The sequence below is a fragment of the Nycticebus coucang genome, chromosome 8 (genome assembly GCF_027406575.1).
Source record: "Nycticebus coucang isolate mNycCou1 chromosome 8, mNycCou1.pri, whole genome shotgun sequence".
Classification (NCBI taxonomy): Eukaryota; Metazoa; Chordata; class Mammalia; order Primates; family Lorisidae; genus Nycticebus; species Nycticebus coucang.
Window position 1 is genome coordinate 66,278,495 of NC_069787.1, and position 13,245 is coordinate 66,291,739.

At 41.1% G+C, this 13,245-nt stretch overlaps 1 protein-coding gene across 1 annotated transcript; it reads left to right on the plus strand.

The window, feature by feature from the left end:
• The first annotated feature begins 5,873 nt into the window (after window positions 1–5,873).
• LOC128591922 (40S ribosomal protein S2-like) lies at window positions 5,874–6,825 on the plus strand. The gene has a single exon (XM_053599716.1). The coding sequence runs from the start codon at window positions 5,893–5,895 to the stop codon at window positions 6,772–6,774; it is 882 nt and encodes a 293-aa protein (XP_053455691.1). The 5' UTR covers window positions 5,874–5,892; the 3' UTR covers window positions 6,775–6,825.
• The last annotated feature ends 6,420 nt before the right edge of the window (window positions 6,826–13,245 follow it).

Genomic DNA, 13,245 nt, shown 5'->3' on the forward strand with positions numbered 1-13,245 from the left:
CACAATTCCGAAGGCTGGAAGTCCAAGATCAAGACGTTGACTGGTTTAGTTGCTCCTGAAACTTACAAATAACCACCTTCTTGCTGTGTCCTCATATGAATTTTTCTCTGTGCACATACATTCCTGGTGTCTCCCTGTGTGCCCCAATTTCCCTTTTTTATAAGATCATTAGTCAATATTTTATTTTAACTTAATCAGCTCTTTCTTTAAAGGCCCTATTTCCATCTATAGTCACATTATGACGTACAGGGACAGGGTAGGGCTTCAACATACCACATATGGATTTTGGAGAGGCACAAGTCAGCCCATAACAGTATGTCCCACAGTATTATTATGACAACAACTGATCCATACATTACAATCATCTGGCTTCTCCCTACTTCTCTGACCTTTTCTCCTATTTAGTCATTAAATATAAAAGACATCAAGACCCAATTCTAGGCCCTCCTTCCACTCTATTACCTAATTCTAGGCCAGGTTTTCAACTGGGGAAATTTTGTCACCCCTCCTCTGAGAACAAGTGGCTATATCTGGAGACATCTATGGTTGTTACAGCCAGGAAGGGTGTGCAAGTGGCATCTGGGGTGCAGAGTCAGAGATCTTGTTATATGTGCTACATTGTATAGAATAGTCCCCAAAACAAAAGATTATCTGGCCCAAATTTCAGTGGTGCTGAGGTTGAGAATCCCTGTTCAAGGCAATCACATTCAAATTCTAGGCTCCACACCACTGGCAAGAGATTTACAACTCTAGCTTTGATATCTGAGTTTCATATACATACACCAAATTTGACCTCTCTTCCTTGGATGCTTCAAAAGCACTTCAAACTCAGATTACCCTAACGTGTGCTTCTTCCTCTAGACTTGGGTCTCTCACTTGGTATTTCAGCTTAGTAAATACTGTCCTCCTCAATAACTCCCTTTCGTCCACTCTGTGCAGTCCGCCACCATTAGCTAAGCATTTTATTTTCTAAATACGTCTTTGGTTCATCCATATCTTTTCAACTCCACAGACACCTTGCAGAAAGTGTCTGTCTTTCTCCAAGCTGTCATCTCTCTCCCCCTTGGAACAGTGTTATTCACTTTGCCAATCAGCAATCAGTTAATTACTCTCCAAGTAACTGAGCATTTCCTTTATAAAATACCAATGTAAACAGGACACCTCACTGACTTAAAACAAGCAAAAAGCATTCTCCATTGTTCTTAAAGTCTAAAATACTTGATATTTTCTGTATATAAATATCCATTAACTATATCATCAAAACCAGGACACTTTTAAGGGGTATGTGTATGTTTGGTAGTAATGAAGGCAGATATTAAAAAGTACACTAGGGGGCGGTGCCTGTGGCTCAAAGACGAGGGTGTTGGCCCCATATGCCAGAGGTGATGGGTTCAAACCCGGCCCCAGCCAAAAACTGCAACAACAACAAAAAAATACACTAGGGCAGCTGGGCGTGGTGGCTCACGCCTATAATCCTAGCACTCTGGGAGGCTGAGGCAGGTGGGTTGCCTGAGCTCAGGAGTTTGAGACAGCAAAAGCCAGAGCAAGATCTTGACTCTAAAAAAAAAAAAAAAATATATATATATATATATATATATATATATATATATGGCCAGGCATTGTGGCAGGCACCTGTAGTCCCAGCTGCTTGGAAGATGGAAGCAAGAGAATCACTTAAGTATAGGAGTTTGAGGTTGCTGTGAGCTATGATTCCACAGCACTCTACTGAGGGCAACCAAATGGGACTATCTCAAAAACAAATAAATAAATAAATAAAGTACATTAGGGCAAAAAAGAAAAAAAATTATACCAGGAAAAATGTAACGAGAGACTGAGCCAGGCCAATTGGATATCTTATCGACAAGGCCTTTACCTCTCCAGCCCCTGCTTGCCTCTCAGAATTTATCTCATGTTACAGCATTTTCCTTTTTCCTTTGGCTTACCAGATAAATTGAACTTTGTGTAACTTTCCTTCTACTGCTTCCTATATGCTATTTTTATTTCTACCACAGTGATTTTAATGTGTTTCTTCACTTTGCATAGAAATTTCCTACTTCTTATTCCTACAAAACTAGTAAATACCCCTATTTCCCCAGAAAAGTTTGCCCTAACTTTCAAAAAACCCAATCTTCCCTGTTATACATTCTCATCAACATACACACTTCCTTCAAAACATTTGGAATCTGAAGCCATTTGGAGTGAAAATATAATCCCAACTATGGATTATTGAAGGATTTTTTTTTTTTTTTTCTGTAGAGACAGAGTCTCTCTTTATGGCCCTCGATACAGTGCCGTGGCCTCGCACAGCCACAGCAACCTCCAACTCCTGGGCTTAAGCGATTCTCTTGCCTCAGCCTCCCGAGTAGCTGGGACTACAGGCGCCCACCACAACCACGGCTATTTTTGGTTGCAGTTTGGCCAGGACCGGGTTTGAACCTGCCACCTTCGGTATGTGGGGCCAGTGCCTCACTGACTGAGCCACAGGCGCCACCCAGTATTCAAGGATTTTTTAATTTGTTTTGGTTTTTAGATTTTGTCTGTTATATAATACTTGGACTATGAGGTCAATGAAATACTGTGCCTCATAGGTATTTGGTGATGAAATAGTTGGATTCATTAATTAGCTTGACCAACACCATATGATAAGTAAAAAGAAATCTATACTAAACATTCCAGGAGATATATACAATATGATGCTACTTATTTTCACAGAGATTAAAAATAGACTCTTCACTAGAATATGTATCATCCTTCATGTGCATATATCTGCAAGGTGGTAATCTAGAAGTATCCAATCTTTGCACACATTTCAAGAACTTAATGAGGAAAAAAAAGTGTGTTCCACTTATGGGATTCAAGCATCTGTTCTTTTTTTTTTTCCTTTTTTTTTTTTTATTAAATCATAGCTGTGTACATTGATATGATCATGGGGCATCATTCACTAGCTTCACAGACCGTTTACCAAGTTTCACATATACACTCGTAAGATGCACCACTGGTGTAATCCCACCAATCCCCTTCCCTCTACCCACCTCCCTCCTCCCTCCCCTCCCTTTCCCCCTTCCCCCTATTCTTAGGTTGTAACTGGGTTATAGCTTTCATGTGAAAACCCTAAATTAGTTGCATAGTATGGCTGAGTACATTGGGTACTTTTTCTTCCATTCTTGAGATACTTTACTAAGAAGAATACGTTCTAGCCCCATCCATGTAAACATGAAAGAGGTAAAGTCTCCATCTTTCTTTAAGGCTGCATAATATTCCATGGTGTACATATACTACAATTTATTAATCCACTCGTGGATCAATGGGCACTTGGGCTTCTTCCATGACTTAGCAATTATGAATAGGGCTGCAATAAACATTCTGGTACAAATATCTTTGTTATGATGTGCTTTTTGGTCTTCTGGGTATATGCCCAGTAGAGGGATTACAGGATTGAATGGCAGATCTATTTTTAGATCTCTAAGTGTTCTCCATATCTCTTTCCAAAAGGAATGTATTAATTTGCATTCCCACCAGCAGTGCAAAAGTGTTCCCTTTTCTCCACATCCGCGCCAACATCTCTGGTCTTGGGATTTTGTGATATAGGCTAGTCTCACTGGAGTTAGATGGTATCTCAAAGTAGTTTTGATTTGCATTTCTCTGATGATTAAAGATGATGAGCATTTTTTCATATGTCTGAAGGCTGTGCACCTGTTTTCTTCAGAGAAGTTTCTCTTCGACTCCCTTGCCCAGTCTGCGATGGGATCCCTTGTTCTATTCTTGCTAATGCGTTTGAGCTCTCTGTGGAATCTGGCTATTAAACCTTTGTCGGAGACATAACCTGCAAATATCTTCTCCCATTCTGAGGGCTGTTTGCTTGCTTTACTTACTGTATTCTTGGCTGTGCAGAAGCTTTTTAGTTTGATCAAGTCCCAGTAGTATATTTCTGAAGCTGCTTCAATTGCCCAGAGGGTCCTCCTCATAAAATACTCATCCAGCCCGATTTCTTCAAGGGTTTTCCCTGCACTCTCCTCTAGTATCTTTATAGTTTCATGTCTTAAGTTTAAATCTTTGATACAGTGAGAGTCTATCTTAGTTAATGGTGAAAGGTGTGGGTCCACTTTCACTCTTTTACAGGTTGCCAGCCAGTTCACCCAGCACTATTTGTTAAATAGGGAATTATTTCCCCACTGAATGTTTTTAATTGGCTTGTCAAAGATCAAATAATGGTAAGTAGCTGGAGTCATCTCTTGGTTCTCTATTCTGTTCCAGACATCTACTTCTCTGTTTTTGTGCCAATACCATGCTGTTTTGATCACTATTGATTTGTAGTATAATCTGAGGTCTGGTAGCCTAATTCCTCCTGCTTTGCTTTTATTTCTGAGTAATGTCTTGGCTATTCGAGTTTTTTTCTGATTCCATATAAAACGAAGTATTGTTTTTTCAAGATCTTTAAAGTATGACAGTGGAGCTTTAATAGGGATTGCATTGAAATTATATATTGCTTTGGGTAGTATAGACATTTTAACTATGTTGATTCTTCCCAGCCATGAGCATGGTATGTCTTTCCATTTGTTAATATTTTCAGCTATTTCTTTTCTTAGAGTTTCATAGTTCTCTTTACAGAGATCTTTCACATCCTTTGTTAGATAAATTCCCAAATATTTCATCTTCTTTGGCACTACTGTGAATGGGATAGAGTCCTTAACTGTTTTTTCAACTTGACTGTTGTTGGTATATATAAAGGCTACCGATTTATGAATGTTGATTTTGTAACCTGCGACACTGCTGTATTCCTTGATCACTTCTAAGAGTTTTGTAGTAGAGCCCCTAGAGTTTTCCAGATATACTATCATATCATCCACGAAGAGTGAATGTTTGATCTCTTCTGACCCTATATGGATAACCTTGATTGTCTTTTCTTCCCTAATTGCAGTGGCTAAAACTTCCATTACAATGTTAAAAAGCAATGGAGACAATGGGCAGCCTTGTCTGGTTCCTGATCTGAGTGGAAATGATTCCAATTTAACTCCATTTGATATGATATTGGCTGTGGGTTTGCTGTAGATGGTCTCTATCAGTTTAAGAAATGTCCCTTCTATACCGATTTTCTTAAGTGTTCTGATCATGAAGGGATGCTGGATATTATCAAAAGCTTTTTCTGCATCGATTGAGAGAATCATATGGTCTTTGTTTTTTAATTTGTTTATGTGCTGAATTACATTTATAGATTTACGTATATTGAACCAGCCTTGAGATCCTGGGATAAAACCGACTTGGTCATGATGTATAATTTGTTTGATGTGTTGCTGGATTCTGTTTGTTAGGATCTTGTTGAATATTTTTGCATCTATATTCATTAGTGATATCGGTCTATAATTTTCTTTTCTTTCTTTTTTTTTTTATTTATTTTTATTAAACCATAGCTGTGTACATTAGTATGATCGTGGGGCACCATACACTTGGTTCATAGATCGTTTGACACATTTTCATCACATTAGTTAACATAGCTTTTGTAGCATTTTCTTAGTTATTTGGTAAGACCTTTACATTCCATATTTACTAGGATTCACATATACCCCTGTAAGATGCACCACAGGTGTAATCCCATTAATCTCCTTCCTTCCCCCTCCCTCCCCTCCCTTTCCCCTTTCTCCCTATTCTTAGGTTCTAACTAGGTTATAGCTTTCATGTGGTATGTGTACACCATGGAATATTATGCAGCCTTAAAAAAAGATGGAGACTTTACCTCTTTCATGTTTACATGGATGGAGCTGGAACATATTCTTCTTAGTAAAGTGTCTCAAGAATGGAAGAAAAAGTACCCAATGTACTCACCCTTATTATGAAACTAATGTAGGACCTTCACATGAAAGCTATAACCCGCTTCTTTTCTGACGAAAACACCAAATGGCGGATGACGCCGGTGCAGCGGGAGGGCCTGGAGGCCCCGGGGGCCCTGGAATGGGAGGCCGTGGTGGTTTCCGGGGAGGCTTCGGCAGCGGCATCCATGGCCGGGGTCACGGCCGGGGTCAGGGCCGGGGCCGAGGCAGCGGAGCTCGTGGAGGCAAGGCCGAGGACAAAGAGTGGATGCCCATCACCAAGCTGGGCCGCCTGATCAAGGACATGAAGATCAAATCCCTGGAGGAGATATATCTTTTCTCTCTGCCCATTAAGGAATCTGAGATCATTGATTTTTTCTTGGGGGCATCTCTCAAGGATAAAGTTTTGAAGATTATGCCAGTGCAAAAACAGACCCGTGCTGGTCAGCGGACCAGGTTCAAGGCGTTTGTTGCTATTGGGGACTACAATGGTCACATTGGTCTGGGTGTTAGGTGTTCCAAGGAAGTAGCCACTGCCATCCGAGGTGCCATCATCCTGGCCAAGCTCTCTATTGTCCCAGTGCGGAGAGGCTACTGGGGGAATAAGATTGGCAAGCCTCACACTGTTCCTTGCAAGGTGACAGGCCACTGTGGCTCTGTGCTGGTACGTCTCATCCCTGCTCCTAGAGGAACTGGCATTGTCTCAGCGCCTGTGCCTAAGAAGCTGCTAATGATGGCTGGGATTGATGACTGCTACACTTCAGCCAGGGGCTGCACTGCCACCCTGGGCAACTTTGCCAAGGCCACTTTTGATGCCATTTCCAAGACCTACAGCTATCTCACTCCTGATCTCTGGAAAGAGATAGTGTTCACCAAGTCTCCTTACCAAGAATTCACTGACCATCTTGTCAAGACCCACACCAGAGTCTCTGTGCAGAGGACCCAGGCTCCAGCTGTGGCTACAACATAGGGTTTTTATGCAATAATAAAGTGAATTGAGTCTGTTAAAAAAAAAAAAAAAGAAAGAAAGCTATAACCCAGTTATAATTTTCTTTTTTTGTTGGGTCTTTCCCTGGTTTGGGGATCAGGGTGATGTTTGCTTCATAGAACGTGTTGGGTAGTCTTCCTTCTTTTTCTACATTTTGGAACAGGTTGAGTAATATAGGTACTAATTCCTCTTTAAAGGTTTGGTAGAATTCAGACGTGAAACCATCTGGTCCTGGGCTTTTCTTTTTAGGGAGGTTTTGTATGGTTGATTCTATTTCCGAACTTGATATGGGCCTGTTCAACATTTCCACTTGATTCTGGCTAAGTCTTGGAAGGTGACGTGCTTCCAAGTATTGGTCAATTTCCTTCAGATTTTCATATTTCTGAGAATAAAGTTTCTTGTAATATTCATTAAGGATTTTTTGGATTTCTGAGGAGTCTGTTGTTATTTCATCTTTGTTGTTTCTGATTGATGAGATTAGAGATTTTACTCTTTTTTTCCTGATTAGGTTGGCCAAAGGTTTATCTATTTTATTGACCTTTTCGAAAAACCAGCTTTTTGATTTATTGATCTGTTGCATTATTCTTTTGTTTTCAATTTCATTTAATTCTGCTCTAATTTTGGTTATTTCTTTTCTTCTACTGGGTTTGGGGTTGGAATATTCTTCCTTTTCCAGTTGCTTGAGATGTCCCATTAAGTTGTTAACTTCCTCTCTTTCAGTTCTCTTGAGGAAGGCTTGCAGTGCTATAAATTTCCCTCTTAGAACTGCCTTTGCGGTGTCCCAGAGGTTCTGATAGTTCGTGTCTTCATTGTTGTTTTGTTCCAAAAAATTGGGGATTTCTTTCTTAATCTCATCTCTGACCCAGCTATCATTCAGCATAAGGTTATTTAACTTCCATGTTTTTGTATGAGTATGCAGATTCCTGTTGTTACTCAATTCAAGTTTTATTCCATGGTGGTCCGAGAAGATGCATGGAATAATTTCTATTCCTTCAAATTTACTGAGGTTAGACTTGTGACCTAAGATGTGATCGATTTTGGAGTAAGTTCCATGGGCTGATGAGAAGTATGTATATTCAGTTTTGTTGGGATGAAATGTTCTGTAGATGTCTGCTAAATCCAAATGTTGGATGGTTAGGTTTAAATCTAAGATTTCTTTGCTCAGCTTCTTGTTGGAGGATCGATCCAACACCGCCAAAGGAGTGTTGAAATCTCCGACGATTATGGAGCTGGAGGAAATCAAGTTGCTCATGTCTGTTAGAGTTTCTCTTATAAATTGAGGTGCATTCTGGTTGGGTGCATAGATATTAATAATTGAGATCTCATCATAGTGAGTATTACCCTTAACAAATATGAAGTGACCGTTGTTGTCCTTCCTTACTTTTGTTGGTTTAAAGCCTATTGTATCTGCAAATAAAATTGCAACACCTGCTTTATTCTGATTACCATTGGCCTGAAATATGGACCACCATCCTTTCACCCTGAGTCTGTATTTGTCTTTTAGGTTAAGATGTGACTCTTGTATGCAACAGCTATCTGGCCTGAGTTTTTGTATCCAGTCAGCTAACCTATGCCTCTTTAGAGGACAGTTTAAGCTGTTCACATTAATGGAGAATATTGATAAGTATGGTGAAGTTTTGGGTATCGAGTTTTTCAAAAGTCCAGTGGGGATTTTTAACCTTTCGCCAGTGTGGAAATTGGAGTTTGATCTGAAGTTTCTGAGTGAGTTTATTTTTGTGGTATAGGATTGGGTTGGTCATTATGGAGGATAGGTCTGAGAATATCCTGAAGAGCTGGTTTGGTTATGGCAAATTTCTTCAACATATGAATGTCATTAAAGTATTTAATTTCTCCATCATAAATGAAACTCAGTTTAGCTGGATACAAGATCCGGGGTTGAAAGTTATTTTGCCTTAGGAGATTAAAAGTCAGTGACCACCCTCTTCTGGCTTGAAAATTTTCAGCAGAGAGATCTGCAGTCATTCTGATATTCTTCCCTTTGAAGGTAATGGTTTTCTTTCTCCTGGCAGCTTTGAGGATTTTCTCCTTCATATTAACTTTAGTGAAGTTAATTATGATATGCCTGGGGGATGTCTTATTGGGGTTGAGTCGTGCTGGGGTTCTGAAGCTCTCCACTATCTGAATTTCAGAATCTCTAGGCATGTCTGCAAAATTCTCTTTCATAATTTCATGCAGAAGGGCCTCTGTGCCCAGCGAGGCCACTTCATCTGCTTCTGGAACTCCTATGATTCGGATATTCACCTTCTTCGAATTATCCCAGAGCTCTCTGAGAGAGTGATCCATTTTTGCTCTCCATTTCTCTTCCTCTTTGAGAGTTTGGGAGCGTTCAAAGGCTTTATCTTCTATGTCAGAAATCCTTTCTTCTGCTTGCTCCATTCTGTTGCTAAGGGATTCTACTGTATTTTTCATATCTTTGAGGGCTGCAAATTCTTGCTTCAGTGTGTCTAAGTCTTTGGTGGTTTTGTCTTTAAATTCGTTAAATTCTTGAGATGACTTTTGAATTTCTCCTCAAATTCCTAATTTCACTTTGTTAATCTTGTCTGCAATCCAAATTCTGAATTCGATTTCTGACATCTCAGCCAGTTGTTTATGAATGGGATCTTCCATTGTATCTGCCATATCTTTCCTTGGGGGGGTTGATCTATTCTGGTTATTCATGTTACCAGAGTTTTTCTGCTGATTCCGCCCCATGGTTGTTTTACTCTCTCTGATTTTTTTCCCCTGGGGCTTTGTCGAGGGCCTATACAGTGTTGTGGCCTGAGAAACTGGGGCCCTGTCTGGTGTGGTGGGGCTAAATGGTTCTGTCTTGTTTTCAGCTGGTTTCTGTTCCACCCTAGTGAAACAGATACTCTGGATTTAAGTCTCAGCTGTGGATAAATATCAGCAATTAAGTCACCCCATCCCCACAGTGGGAAACAATTGGAAAAGAAAAATCAAACTTTCCTACCACCATGCACCCAGGGCACCACCTGATTTGTCCTCAGGCAATTGGTTCAGTTCAAAAAGTGCAAATCAACTGTCTCAGTCTGCACCTCTGGGAACTGGATCACAGGGGTCTGGTGACTACTCTGGTGTGGCTTGCTCCAGTGCTGTGTGGAGTCAGGAGAATCCACCCAGCCAATAAATCAGTCTGGGAAGGTTGCTGCCTCCTTCCCCACCTTGCGCCACTTCACACCCAGTCACTGATAGCCCTGCAGTTGGCTGACCCAGTTGCCTGTAGTGAATCGGTACTCCAGGAGTTTGTACCTGCCTGAATCACAAGGAAGTCTGCCAGGCTGCTGCGCTCTGCCTCTCTCCAGCAGGAGGAGGTGAGGCCTGACAACCTTGGGAGCTTGATGAAGGTTGAGGGGTTTTCACTCAGGTCCATTCTCACCCCTGATTAATGTTACTGACAGAACAGAACAGAACAACTCTGCAGTTCCCCTGCAGAAGAGAAGCTGAATTGAGTTCCAAATCAGCTTGTCTTTGCTCTTGTATTGTCTATAGGCTGACAATCCCCTGAGGGCCAGGTGCATCTTAGGTTTAGTAAAGTGGACCTCTGGGTCAGCCCCGCCCTGGGAGTTTCCATGGTCTGCAAGTTGGAGTTGCCTCAGGCAAACTCAGAGTCTCTGGTTGCCCAGGGAGACAGGGGGTGTGGCTTCAGAATATTCTGTAGTGAGCTGTATTGCTAGCAAAAGTGGGCTGCTGCCTTATGGGTCAGGCAACTGTTGCTCCGTTGTAGCTCCCCTCCAGCCAACCGTCCTCTCTCCGCTCCCATACCCCAGAGTCTGCACCGACCGGCTGTAGCCCAGCACTGTCTACACCCCTCAAGCATTGCCCAAGAGTCTGGACCCCTGGGGGACAGGCCTCCAGACCTTGGAGCGAGAGCAGAGGGAAGCGCGGGGAGTGCTGGGAGCCTGAGGTTGCAGGCAGAAAACACACACAGCTTTACACAGTTTTATGCCTGACCGTATTGTCACCAAAAGACGGCTGTTGCACTGTGCCTCAGGGAACTGCCACTCCGGTGCAGTCCCCTCTCCACCAACCAATCGGGACTGGCCTCCAGACCCCAGTGTGAGTGAAGGGGAGTGCTGGGAGCTCAGAATTCCAGGTAGAGACTATATACAGTTTATACAGTTTTATGCCTGGCAGGAGGATGCCGTGGCACCCTAGTATGGGAGGTAGGTCCAGTTTTTAGAGGGTCTCTCCCGTGAAGTGTAGTGGGAGGACCTTTGAACTCTGCCCAATTGTTTGTGGGGCATTCTGAGCTGTTCTCATGGTGGAGGGGACTCCCATCCGCTTGGTGATGGATTTTGTACCTTTTGTTTGTATCCTTGTGGTCGCAGCTCGCCTCAGCGGGGTTAACGTGCATTCTACAACCTTCTCTCTTAGTGCAGCTCAAATCCACCAGGTTACTTGCTGAATTTTTGTCCTTTAACTCTCCTTCTGGATGGGAGCCTCTGTGGAAAGCTGGCTTCAGTCAGCCATCTTGTCTTCTCCCTCTCAAGCATCTATTTTTAAGCAGAAACTTAAGCCAGTAGTAGTTGCAGAACTTTTCCTAAGCTGTTAGAGATTCCTAAACTAATTATAGAAGTGTTTTAGGGATCTACAAAGCAACAGAATCAATAGGACATATATGTATACATATTCTAATGGTCATATTTAAATATATAAATACAGTAGAGCCTCCATAACCAACCCCCTGCATTGACCACCTCCTTAAATTGACCTAACTTTTATGGACTAGACATGAACCACATGTACATATCAGTACATCAGATCTACTTCCTTATGATGCCAATCTTCATATGTTGACCAGTTTGTTATAATCTCTTGGGTAGTCAGCTTACAGAGGTTCTATGGTATATATTTATATTTAAATTGATATATTCATAATGTATATTTATATTATCAATATATATTTTACTTATTATAAGGAATAAGATATTAGATTATCCCATATGGAAGCTGGAAATTCTGTGATCTGCCATCTGCAGGCTAGAGACTCAAGGAAGCTGGTCATGTAGTTCTAGTTCCGGTCCAAGTCCAAAGTCAGGAGTAATGATGATGTGAGAATCAGTCCAGGGAGGGAGAGAAAAGGTTGTTTCTTAGCTCAGTAGTTAGACAGAGAGGTGAGGAGCAAGAGCAAGAGGAAGGGGGAGGGATGGAGCACAAAAGCGTAGGGTTGGAGAGTGAGAGGGGAGGGATGGAGGGCAGGGAAAAGATTGGGGGGAGATGGAGGAGGATGGGGAGAGGATGGGGGGAGATGGAGGAGGATGGGGAACAGGAGGGGGTGAATGAGGGAAGGGGGAATTGGGGGGAGAGGACTGGGGTGGGGGCTGGAGGGCAGAGAGAGAATTCTCCATTCCTCCACTGTTATGACCCACAATGGTTCAGACAATGTCTAGCCACATTGGAAGTGCAATCTGCTCTACTCAGTCTACCAATTCAAATGCTAAACTCTTCCAGAAACAACCTCACAGACATACCCAGAAATAATGTTTGACCAAATATGTATCAAAGAGGACACATAAAATTAACCATCACAAAAAGAAGTGTATAAATAACCATTTGATATAAAACATTGCCTAGTTAGAAAAAAGTCATGAGGAAATTCAACAGAATTTTAAATTATCAAAATATTAAATTGATATATAACAAACATACATGTTTTCAGATCAATGAAATTGTTTACCATTTCTTTAAAACTTTAATTTTTATTTTTGTGGGATTTAGACACTAGTTGAGCTAGTCTTTAGCTTTTTGCAGTTAATATACACTCAAATACCACACACACACATCTGTAACAGTGCAATTACTTTGGCATTCACAATAACTATTCTGGAGAAAGAGCTTCCACAAGAGAATTTTTAATAATGAGAAGCAGATTGTTGATTAAGCAAGGCAATTAAAGCTTTTATTAGGGAGGCTGGTATAGGCTTGTTTTTCTTCTAGGACATATAAATCTGATTTTAAAATTACCTATTTTATAGTTATTTTACATCCCTCTAGCTTCTCATTATGTTGCTCATGTTTGCCAACACTGAGTAGAGACATTTTCTATGTTTCTAAAAATATGTGAGACTTCCTTAATTTTTAAAAATCTGTTCAAGATTATCTTCACTAAGTAGGTCCACTTCAAAGTAGGAAAGTGTGTTAGTCTGCAGTTATGTCTAAATAATTGTGTTCCAGTCACTAAACATCAGCAGGTGTCCTGTTTAATATCAGAAATGCATTTTACAATTGTCTAAAACTTCGGGGTAGTGACCTGAAATGCAGTGGAAGCGTACATGGACAGTGAGTACTGAGAGCTTTCCTACTCCACACCATGCACGTGACTAGCATTTATTTCTTACAAGAATTTTTCATTCATCTTCCAAAATGCCAAAAGTGTGCCTTCTAATTGAGAGTAATTTAATTTCCAACATTTTAAAACAAATGGCTTTAAAAATA